At 42.5% G+C, this 11,891-nt stretch overlaps 1 protein-coding gene, 1 long non-coding RNA gene and 1 other non-coding gene across 3 annotated transcripts in view; 1 reads left to right on the plus strand and 2 right to left on the minus strand.

Moving 5' to 3' along the window:
- Nucleotides 1-4,907: 4,907 nt before the first annotated feature.
- Nucleotides 4,908-5,009, minus strand: LOC116401023 (small nucleolar RNA U13). The gene has a single exon (XR_004213960.1). It is a non-coding gene; the product is annotated as a small nucleolar RNA U13 (small nucleolar RNA).
- Nucleotides 5,010-6,942: 1,933 nt separating this feature from the next.
- Nucleotides 6,943-11,891, plus strand: part of LOC116401019 (uncharacterized) — a 5,707-nt gene continuing 758 nt past the window's right edge. Inside the window, exons 1-2 of the long non-coding RNA XR_004213959.1 lie at nucleotides 6,943-8,369; nucleotides 9,236-9,833. This is a non-coding gene — a long non-coding RNA (uncharacterized LOC116401019). The remainder of the gene's footprint in view (nucleotides 8,370-9,235; nucleotides 9,834-11,891) is intronic.
- The window catches only part of LOC116401018 (spindlin-Z-like), a 3,436-nt gene continuing 776 nt past the window's right edge, over nucleotides 9,232-11,891 (minus strand). The window contains exons 4-6 of the mRNA XM_031879192.1: nucleotides 11,473-11,628; nucleotides 10,819-11,052; nucleotides 9,232-10,251 (exon numbers count right to left, since the gene is read on the minus strand). Of these exons, the coding sequence (XP_031735052.1) occupies nucleotides 10,052-10,251; nucleotides 10,819-11,052; nucleotides 11,473-11,628 (590 nt within the window). The 3' untranslated portion in view covers nucleotides 9,232-10,051. The remainder of the gene's footprint in view (nucleotides 10,252-10,818; nucleotides 11,053-11,472; nucleotides 11,629-11,891) is intronic.

Genomic DNA, 11,891 nt, shown 5'->3' on the forward strand with positions numbered 1-11,891 from the left:
CACTTATACCACCCATTCTGATTAGCATGCTCCCAGTCTTCATCTCCCGTTATTCTAACACTTCTCTGCTTTGGCCTGAATTGGCTCACTGAGTCTTCTACATCATCTACCGTTCCGTTCCGTCCCCCCTCTGGGTCATAGTTGTCATAATCATAAATTATGTTGTTACCTATTTTTATAGCTCCTTCGGCTTTCTTTACCGTTGGAACGCTAGTTGAGTTAGTTACCACTACATTAGGAATTACTGCCTTAGTCATCGTGTCTATTTGTTTTCCCGTTGTTGGTACTAACGGATAGCTTGATTTTGTGCTAACCTCACTTGGCACTGTCACTTGTATAGGAGTGCTTGGAACTTTGATTGGCCATGGTTTTGGAGTAGTAGTGACAGCGGTTGTACCACTGCTCAAATTAACTCTTAAGGTTGGAGTGATAATGGTTGTTACCTTATTTACCTTTGCTCTTATGGTGGGAGTATTAACAGTTGTAACATTTATCTCACTCTCAGACTTTACTGGCTTGGGGGTAACTGTATGGTTACCACTATTGTCGATAGGGTTCATCAATGGTATAACTGTTGGACTAGTTTTGGTTATTTTAACAGACGGAGTGGTACCGTTTGCTTCCTTTGTTGTCAATTTGGCAGTTACGTTATGGTTTTCTATCATCTCTTCCCATTCCCACATGGTGTGAAGTTGTCTCTTTCTACATATATTAGCATGCAACTGTCTGAACACTTGATATGCTGGTTTGAACTTTAATGACAATGCTGGCATAGGTCTTGGTCTAACATGGGTTGGAATATACGTATGTGGTTGCATCGTACTCAACTGATTCATGGTATCTGGCTCTCCTCCAGGATGGCTGAGTCATCATTTGGCGGCTGTCCTGCATGCTCTTTGATGTCGTCACAGGTTTCACCACCGTCAGCCTCTCCTGCCCCATGCTTCCCGACAGCATCCATATCAGAAAGCTCATTAGTTTCAACATTTGTTCCAGGCTCACCTTGTTTGTTATTGTCTTCTGACTTTACACCGTCCTTGTTTTTGTCTTGGACTTTCGTGCAATGACTCAAGTGATACCACGTTGTACTTCCTTTGACCTGGACAGCTGTTGGCGTCGCTCGCACCACTCTGTAGGGACCTTCTCGCCTTGGCTTGTGCCACTTTCGTCTGAAGACTTTAATGTACACCTGGTCCCCTGGTACCACTGGTTTCTCGGGCTTCTGGTCGGAGCCCGGCTCCTTTCCTTTCTCCTGTAAATAGATGGATCTATGTATGGCAGTTAGTTGCTTCATATAGTCTTTTAACTCTACTTGCAGTTGTTCAAGTGGGGGTCCCTTGTAGGGCCCCCTCAGTTGAGGTGCTGGCATAGGTCTGCCTGTTAGCATTTCATGTAGTGTTAAGTGCGTGCTTCTGTGAGTTTGCATGCGATAGCTCATTAGCGCAAGTGGCAATGCATCTACCCAGTTTAGCTTAGTGCTTGCACAGATCTTATTCAACTTTGCCTTTAGCGTTCCGTTAATCCGTTCCACTAACCCTTGGCTTTGTGGATGATACACGGCGCCCAACCTCTGTTTGATTCGCAACTGTTAAATGGCTTAAACAAAATCCCCTTGGCCACTTTCTGCACAAATGCTGAACCATTATCTGAACTTATTTCTGATGGTATGCCAAATCGTGGGACGACTTCCTTAGTCAGAAATTTGATAACTATGTCAGCTCCTAGGTTCTTTGATGGAGTTGCTTCCACCCAGCGACTGAATCGATCAATTACCACGAGCATATATCTCTTTCCATATGCTGATTTTATCGTGTCCACATAGTCTATGACTAAGTGCTTAAACGGCCCTTCTGGGACTGGGATGTGTCCCACCGGTGTTTTTATGCTTTTGCGCACGTTGTTTTGAGCACGGATTTCACATTGGTTCAACACTTCATCCACCATTGCTTGCATAAATAGTGACCAGTACCCTTGTCTCCTCAATCTTTTCAGGACCTCCCCCCTCGAACAGTGATCATCACTGTGCGATTCTGAAATGAGAATGGTCAACAATGCAACAGGTGCTACCAACAATCCTTGATGTGTTCTCCACAACCCCTTTCCATCAATTGTTGCCCCCCTCTGCATCCACATGTTATGTTCACTTTGGTCTGCCTTTTGTTGTATCTGAATAATGTCTTCGGGCGTGACAACGGGCTCTAGTGACACCACTGGTGATAGAATAGCTACCTTACACTTGGAAGCTGCTTTTGCAGCCTCATCTGCAGCATTATTTCCCCTTATAATGTCATCATTCCCTTTCCGGTGTGCCTGACATTTAATGATTGCAAGCCTCGTCGGGCCCATCATCGCTGATATCAGGTCCATTATCTGTTTTTCATGCTGTATTGGACTTCCGTCTGTTTTTCTGAAACCTCTCTGTTTCCACAATGCTCCAAAGAGTTGTGTGACACCTAGTGCATACTGGCTGTCAGTGTAAATGTTTGCGACTCTGCCTGTGGCGAGTCTGCATGCCTCAGTCAATGCTTTTAATTCGGCTAGCTGTGCTGAACACGGCTGATCACAACCTTCAGCTTTCACTGTCACAAAATCACTGCCTATTTGCTCAATCACGGCAAATCCAGCATGATTACCTAAGTAGTCCCTGTAGCAGGACCCATCCACAAAGTACGTCACATCTGCGTTCACCAATGGAGTAGACTCTAGGTCAGGTCGCAACTTGGTGTACTTCATTGTCTCTGCCACACACTCATGTGGCTCTCCTTCAAATTCAAATGGAACATTTGCTGGATTCGTAGTTGTACATTTCTTTATTGTCACATCAGGATATGTCAAGAGCGGCATGTACTGCAAACACCTTGCTTGAGTCACCACAAACTTTTCTTGGTTTATCAACTCAGTGATTTTGTGATGTGTGTGTATGATTACAGGGTACCCCATTGTTACCGTTGCTGCTTTCTCGTATGCATAATGCACTGCTGCTAGCCCTTGATAACATGGAGGCCACCCTTGTGCAACATTGTCAAGTTTCGTACTGTAATATGCAATCGGTTGTTTTGTACGACCGCTACACGTCTCTTGCATCAATACTGCTGAAACGTACATGTCCTGTCGATTAGATACATAGAGCAGAAATGGTTTGTCATAATCAGGTGTTGCATGAGCCGGAGCGCTCTGCATCTCTTGTTTGATTGTTTCAAACGCTACCATGGACTTGTCTGTCCATTGTAACGGAGCTCTTAACGTCTGGTTTCCTGCCTCTTTCATGATTTCCCTTAGTGGAGCAGTTTTTTCAGCATAGCTTTCAATCCACTCGGAACAAAACCCAGTCATTCCTAGAAATGTCATTAACTGGCCAACTGTTCTAGGACGTGGAGCTTTACTCACTCCCTCTAGCTGGGAGGGTGACATTGCAATGGCTCCATGAGAGGTCATTCTCCCCAGGTACTCTACTTGTGGTTGGCAGTACTGTAGTTTTGTCTGGGAGGCATTATGTCCTCCTGCTAAACTCTGGAGTACCTTGATTGAGTCTCGATGACAATCATCGATTGTAGATGAGCAGATCAACAAATCATCAACATATTGTATTAATGTGCTGTTAATATCAATATTTTCAAGATCCTGTTTCAAAATCTGATTAAACACGTGAGGGCTATGCTTGAAACCCTGTGGAATACGTGTGTAACTGAGTTGTCGTCCTCTGTATGTAAAGACAAAAAGATGTCGAGAGTCTTCAGCCAATGGAATGCTGAAGAATGCTGAGCACAAATCAATTACTGTAAAAATTTTTGCATCAGGTGGCACATTCATGAGGAGAGTATGTGGATTTGGTACCTCTGCTGGCCAATCTTGTACTACATCATTTACTGCTCGCAAGTCATGCACAAGTCGGTATTTTGTCTTGTCGTTTTTTAGCACTGGTAGTATGGGAGTGTTGCAGGCGCTGTACGTCTCAACCAACACTCCTGCGTTTATCAGACCTTCAATTGTCTTACTTACACCTTCTTCAGCTTCTGGTTTTAGCGGATATTGTGGCCGATAAGGCAGTTTCACATTTGGCCTTAGTTCAATTTTTACAGGATTGGCAGATTTTACCAAGCCCACATCACTGTCATGTTTTGACCACACTTGATCTGGCACGTGCGTCAACATGTCTTTCATAAAAGTGTTTTTGCTCTCTTCACTTTTATTTGCAGTTCTTAGTGTTTTTCGTGTTGGAATTGTTACTACCTGCGGTTTTGCCATCATTGATGTTCCACAAAGGATTTTGATCATCTTATTATCACGTGACGAAAAGAGTAGTGGGTTGTCTGTTTCTTGCCACTCACGTCACTCTCATGACTTTGTTTGGGTCAAGGTAACCTTTTGGCAGAACGCATGACTCTTTTACGGGAAATGATTTGGTAAGATTGGAGAGATTTATTACAATTTGTCTGGCGCCTCCAAATCACTTCCTAAGAATGTTTCTATTAGCCAGAATGTGTTATATAAGCTGTTTACTTGTGAAGCCAAAATGTGTTCAGTTCAACCCTAAGTTATATGATGATTTTCTTCAACAGTACTTCTGTATTTTTCATTTATTTACCTTATTGCTATTCTGTTCTGCATTTAATTGTTATTCTATTGTTTATGTATGTTTATATTTTAATTTTACTCTTTATATATGTTTATATTTCTATTCCATTATTTATGTTTATTATTTATATTTGTATTCTATTTTGTTATATATGCTTATTTTTCTGAATCTATGTTTAATTATTTTTCTGTTTTATAATTACATTTTTACATATTAGTTCTATTTCATATTATCTTGTGTTTGTTAATCCCACGTTTGTTTTCTCTTCATGTGTTTCTATCGAAGATACATCAAAGTTCACTTTTAACATGACGTCATGATTTCCGGTTCAGGTCAGACGGTCTGAGGCGCAGATCGTAACAAGGAGAGGGGCTGCACCTTTCACGAATAGTCCGTGAACGCACCAATCATCATACTCATGAACCAGAAAGATCACAACCTTTAAGATGGCGCTCAATCTTTGTCTAGTTCCTCTCCCGCTCTTTGAATCACGGTGTCACGTTATCATTACATTTAACATTTACTATTTATCTTCTGTATGTGACTCTAAAGGTATAAAACATCAGTCCGTGTGTTTAGATTTAGATTTAAAAGCTTTGGGAAAGCAGAGTTTATGTGGGAGTTTGTTCTCTGTCAGGAGCGGTGCATTGTGGGAGTGACGGCTGCAATATGTGAAGCAACAGCGACACGTGGCGGAGTGGAGGGAAACTGCACTCATATAAAGTTCAGATAATAATCACATTTTAAATGTCACTTCCTTTTCCTGTTTTTTATCTCGATACACTGAAGCCCAGAGGTGGAGGAAGTATTTACATCTTATATATTATATATCTTTTGTACTGTATATATATATGTGTAAAGGTATATACAGGACATATTTAGATATCTTACTTCAGTACAAGTACAAATACCACACTGTAAAAGCACACTGTCACAGTAATATATATTTATATATATCTTTACATGACCGTTCAGAGAGTTTATTGTTATGGTCAGAAATTGACATAAATGTAGAAATTATTTACATTTTAAATATCTTTTTAAATTGCAGATGTCAAACATCAGGTGAACAAAAGGATATTACATCAAGTAGAAACTGTATTTAAATAAATGCATATATATATATTTTAGATATGTATATATATATATGTATATTTGAGTATATATATATACAGTGCCCTCCAGAATCATTGGCACCCTTAGCGAATATGAGCAAAACAGGCTGTGAAAAAAATTCTTTGCTGTTTATCCTCTTGGTCTTTCACTCAAAATATTCACAAAAAGTTTACCTTTTCATTGAAGTCAAATTATTGAAAGAAAAAAAAATGTGGACATTAAATAAATATTTTTAAATAATTTCTACATTTAATAACAATAAACTCTCTGAACGGTCATCAGGCTGATATCATAAATAACAGTATTTAACCGTCTTCATTTGTGGCTCTCTTCCTCTATTTGTCGCCGTGTCTCACATGTTTTATTCATTTATTTCAGCTCATCTTTCAGACAGAATATCTCCTAAAACGTTCATTAATTGAACGTATGAAGGAGAAAGAAGAGACGGACCCGTGGGTGAAAAAGACAGAGATGGTTTATTGTAGTAAATATTGAGCTGGTCTCCGCTGTAGTTGGCACTCTTTAAAGGGACGACCCGCCACAAACAGCCGGCAGACGTTCTTTTTCCATCTTTTGCTCAATAACCCCACAAACAGCAGCAGCCTCTGGGACAAAGAAACGAGGGAAGAAGGGAAGTAACACAATCTGAGAAGAACCAAAAGGAGAGGCACCGAAAGCCACGAGAGACAAGTCAGCCGAAGAACCGAAGAACGACACGGAAACACAAAAACACATGCAACTCACATCGATCTACACCGAGCTCTATATAGGCATGCAAACACAACACTGCTGTGAACAGGGGCCCATCGACACACACACACTCACTCATATACACACCCACACACTCACTCATATACACACACACACACACTCACTCATATACACACACACACACACACACACTCATATACACACACACACACACACACACTCACTCATATACACACACACACACTCACTCATATCCCCCCCCACACACACACTCACTCATATACACACACACACTCACTCATATACACCCACACACACACACTCACTCATATACACACACACACACTCACTCATATACACACACACACACACACTCATATACACACACACACACACACACACTCATATACACACACACACTCACTCATATACACGCACACACTCACTCATATACACACACACACTCACTCATATACACACACACACACTCACTGAGATACACACACACTCACTCATATACACACAGTCATATATACACACACACACTCATATACACACACACACAGTCATATATGCATACACACACACCAGACCAATGTTTTTGTGTAAAATACGACTGACGTGTCGCCTCCTGAACGCATCACGGAGGCTGAAGATCCACCCAGACTCTGGTCATTGTCCCACCCCATCCAGCCAGGTGCATTGTGGGTATCCAGGTAAACACACACCTGACTATGAACCGTAAATATTTTGTTTTCTTCTCGTCACAAACGATTCATTCTGACGTCAGAGAGCGATTCTTAAAGCTCAACATGTTTACGTGTTTGTGTTTATTTTAATGTTGTCATTGGTTCTCAGGTGTTGAGATTAATAAACACGTGTTCTAGAATCAGAGGTTCTAGACGTCAAAGACACGTTCTAGAACCTTCAAGTCTTCGTGTTCTCGAATTTGTTTATTTTAAGGGACATGAAATATAAAATATTCTAGAACAGTGAGAAAGATGTGCTGAAATGATTCTAGAACCTCCAGAACGAGAGTTCTCCGTCTCTGTGGAACCTAAAAGCAGAACGTCAAACGTGTTCAACAAAATGATTTAGACGAGATGTCAGAACCACCGACTTAAATCTGAGTGAAGTGTGTGTGTGGTTCCACGTTCCTCCGTCACGGGACGGTTTTTTAAAACGCGGGACACGTTCCACAGAATCTAAACGAGTTCTATACATCAGAACGTGTGAGGTTCCGACGTGAAAAACACGCATTCTAGAATATTCAAGTCTCTGTGTTCTCGAATTTGTAGCAGTTTATTCAAAAGGACATAAAATGTGTGAGAGAGGAATGTGCTGAGATGACTCTAGAACCCTGTAGAACCTGACGCAGAACGTCAAATGTGTTGAACCCTTCAACTAAATGGTTTTGGGATAAGATGCGTTCCAGAAAATCAAATGGATTCTAGAGTGTAGATGGATGGTTCTAGAATCAGAACCGATGATGTGAATGCGTGTGGGGTTCCACGTTCTAGTATCTGAAGCCGTGTGCTTCACGTCAGCAGAGGGTTCTACACAGACGACAGACTCCAGAGCGGAGTTATCAAACGACCGGCTCTACAGACGGAAACGCTAAAACTAACTTGACAGCAACTTCGGACTTCAACAGAACCAAAATGTGACGGAACCCACGACCACAGACTCGAATCAGGAACGTTCTAGATTCAAACCAGACCGGGACCCAGAGTAAGAGAACCCTCTGAAATATGTTTTCCTTTCAGGTGTTCAGGCACAGGAGACGTGGATCAGGCAACATGGCTGCTAACGGTGACGTCACCGGTGGGTGGAGCTACATCAGCTACGAGCACACAGCATTGTGGGAGATGGAGTTCCTTCCATAAACACCTCTGACTGAGTTCTAACGGTTATGAAGCTGAAACACTCCATGAAGAAGAGAGATTCAGCAAACATCTTCCTACATGTAAGTGGGTCATACACAGCCAACACAGAAGAGAAGAAGAGATAATGTACAAAGAGAAGAAGAGTCTGTATGTGCCGGCTCATATCAACATATCAACAAGAGAACAAACTGTACAGATATGGAAGCAGGAGAAGAAACGTCGGTTCGTTTCTTATAAAAACAGATAAATCAACACTGGGTCACTGGTTCTCTGTCTGAAACACACCTTTTGATCGAGGTCGGCCAATCAGAAGACAGCGCCCCGGACGGGGGGGAGGGGGGTATTATGACGACTGCTACAGATTTTGGGGTTTTATTAAACTAATTAGAACGGATCAATACTTCATCAGGTGTCCGAGAGGAGACATTAAAAAGGAACATTCTGACATTTTGGGAAATACTTCAAGATAAACCTTCATTAACACTTTATAAACAGCTTATAAACATGTAATAAAGGGTTCATAACACACTCAAATGTAGTTGCAAGCTGATACAAGGAGAAATTGACAAATACTGAACATTGATAAACACTCACATCCACTAAAACTACATCGTAGTGAGTTATACACAGTCAATGGTTACAGACTGATAGAACGAGAGGATTTCCCAAAAGTGCAGCCATGTTCCTTTGACCTTTGACCTGACAGAACTCGTAAAAAACACATTTCATCATCATCCTGGTTGTCCAGCGTCTATGACACTTAGCTCGTTAGCATTCCTTCTGCGGCGGCTAGCGTCGCTAACTGATGCGGCCTCTCCCATTGTCTGATGTCATGAGGCATTATGGGTAATGTAGGAATCAGCAGCAACAGAAAAAAACAAACGCTAAAAGAATGGAAAATAAAATAAAAACAGTCTTGTGTGGTCTGGTTTCTGTTGGTCTACAGGTGACCTGCAGGGAGGCGGGGTCAGCAAACTGCTCTGTGATTGGACGAGTTCCTTCCATGTGACCACGTAGACCTTCTGTATAAATGCAGATGGAGACAGACGATGGTTCAGCTTTCCGTCTTCCCGAAGACCCGGTCCTTCATGAACCCCCACAGACTCAGACCGGACCAACTCCCAATCCTCCCCCGCCGCCCCCCCACGGCGGTCTCAAGCGGTCTGAAATGGTTTCAGGAAAAAGGGGAGGGAGGAGGTCTTCCTGTTCACTTGAAACAGTTCCAGACCTGCTTTGACTCTGGAGCGAATGATATTTGAGGACCTCAGGATCGGATCCTCAAAGAGGTTTTAAAACTGAACCAGATTTAATTTGTTGTTTTCAATTTTTAGCCACATTTCTGTTTATTATTGCCACAAATGTTCCAGGTTATTCCAAATAAGACGGGGTCGCTGGTCTTCTTTCGGGAGCTCGAACCAGGAAACTTCCTAACAGGGTCTAAAGAAGTCTGGACACTTATGATGAATAACAGATGACTCGTCTCGGTCGTACTCGTCCCATCTCGGTCGCAGTCGTCCCGTCTCGGTCGCAGTCTTCCTGTCTTGGTAAGGAGGCGGGGCTTACATAACCATGTATGTTTCTCTTGTTTTAAGGCGTTTCATAAAAGAAAGAGTAAAGAATGATATCATCTGTCTCAGGTGTCACTAGAGTTCGTGGAGTTGTAGTTTTTCTTCACTGGGGGGGGTTTGGTGGGTCTAAGCAGGTCTCAGTAAGTCTTTTTTTGGGGAAAGGGGGGGGGGGTCCTGGACCGGGCGTTCTGGTCTTAGGAGGTCTTGACCAGGTCGTAGACGTAGATGTGAAAGTCGTCGTCGAACTTGATGAAGTAGACAGAGGGCTTGGCCTCCACCTGGTGGATCACCATACCCGACCGCTTCCCGCCGTCCTCTTTGGCGTACTCCACCTGTTTGCCCACCAGACTGTCGACCACCTCGCCGGGTTCCCGCTCCGCCGCCACGCTGTCGTCTACCGAGAGGAAGACAGTTAGAGGGTTAGTCTGGCTGGTCACCAGGTCAGCGGCTGGTAGTTAATAACATAGTTATAAAATACTTAATAGAGAAATATATTACAGCTTGACGTGTTCCTGAGGTTGATTTTAATATTTCAGAGTTAAAAAATGGTCTGTGTGACTCTAAATGGAGCATAATGTACTAAATGAACATCATGCTGTATTGAAGAAGACTTGAAACTAGAGATTGAGACCATAAACTCATGTTTACAATGTTTACTGAGGTAATAAATCAAGAGAGAAGTAGAGTCATTTTCTCATAGACTTCTATGCAACCAGAGGAGTCGCCCCCTGGTGGTCACTAGAGAGAATGCAGCTTTAACACATGAAGCTTTGGATTAACTCTAAAGAACCGGAGGTTTGTCTCCTGGTCCTTTCAACCTCAAAGGCAGCACAGACCAGATCCAGTCATTCCCTTCCTACCTTTCACAATAAAAGCCCTAGCCATATAATAGTCTCATGTATTCATACTGTGTATTTGTCACAGCCCCAGTGTGTAAACATTGGTTCCCAGTAGAACTCACTGGAGTCGGGCATGATGCGCAGGTCTCCCTCCTTGTAGTCGTCCAGCAGCTGGTACATGTAGAGGACCGGGTCCTTCTCGTAGGTGATGTAGAACCAGGCGGTCATGATGGGGGCTCGGGCCAGCACCATCCCCCTCCACTCCTCCTTCGGCCCGTCCTCCGTCTCAAACATGTGCTCCACCGCTTTGCCGATCATCGTCTCCGCCAGCATCGAGTCGCTCACGCGGGCCGGAGCTGGACCAATCACAGAGGGGCAGAGGAGGCGGGTTAATGCTTTGTGTTTTTATTAAAGTCAACATTACAGACACAAGGGAAGTCACTACTCCTCCACTTGTTCCCTTGTTTCCTCCCTCCTTCACGTCCTCCGGACCATCAGTGAGTCAAACACATCTTTAGACAGACGATAAATTAATTAAACAACAAAACAATGCTTCTCGTGAAAAAATGTATCAAGAAAGAGAAAAAATATAAAAAAAATAGTATAACAGTAGTAATAATAATAATGACAATAGAAACAATAATTACAGAGTAATAAAGAAATAAATAACAATAGAAGCACCAGAACAAAACACAATAAAGAAGTAGTAGTAATGATAATAATTAATAGCAGATAACATTAATATTAATAATGATTATAAATATATAGCTCCTCACCCACTCTGTCGGGCAGGACCTCCAGCCCCACCACCCTCTCATCGCTGTACAGCTCCAGGCCGTAGATGCAGTCGAAGCCGTCGTATTTGATCAGGTAGAGCGACGGGTTGACGGGGACCTGGTCCAGGACCGTCCCCTTCCACTGGGACGATTTACCTGAGAGGAAGCAGACACACGGATTTATTAACCGAGACTCTGATGGAGAACTTTCAAACTCCCAAATATAAAAGACAGAATGTAACATTGTCTCAGAGTTTCATCCTTTACGTAAAAAATGTGAAGACACAACTGACCAGTGACAAAGTAGAAGAGTCATTTTAGTTATTCTAAATCATTACAAGTTTGCTGTCAGCTGACTCTTTGTAGTTACTCTGTGTCTCTTTGTAGTTACTTTGTGTCTCTTTGTAGTTACTTTGTGT

The sequence above is a fragment of the Anarrhichthys ocellatus genome, unplaced genomic scaffold (assembly GCF_004355925.1).
Source record: "Anarrhichthys ocellatus isolate YVR2014 unplaced genomic scaffold, GSC_Weel_1.0 scaffold234, whole genome shotgun sequence".
NCBI classification, from domain to species: Eukaryota; Metazoa; Chordata; class Actinopteri; order Perciformes; family Anarhichadidae; genus Anarrhichthys; species Anarrhichthys ocellatus.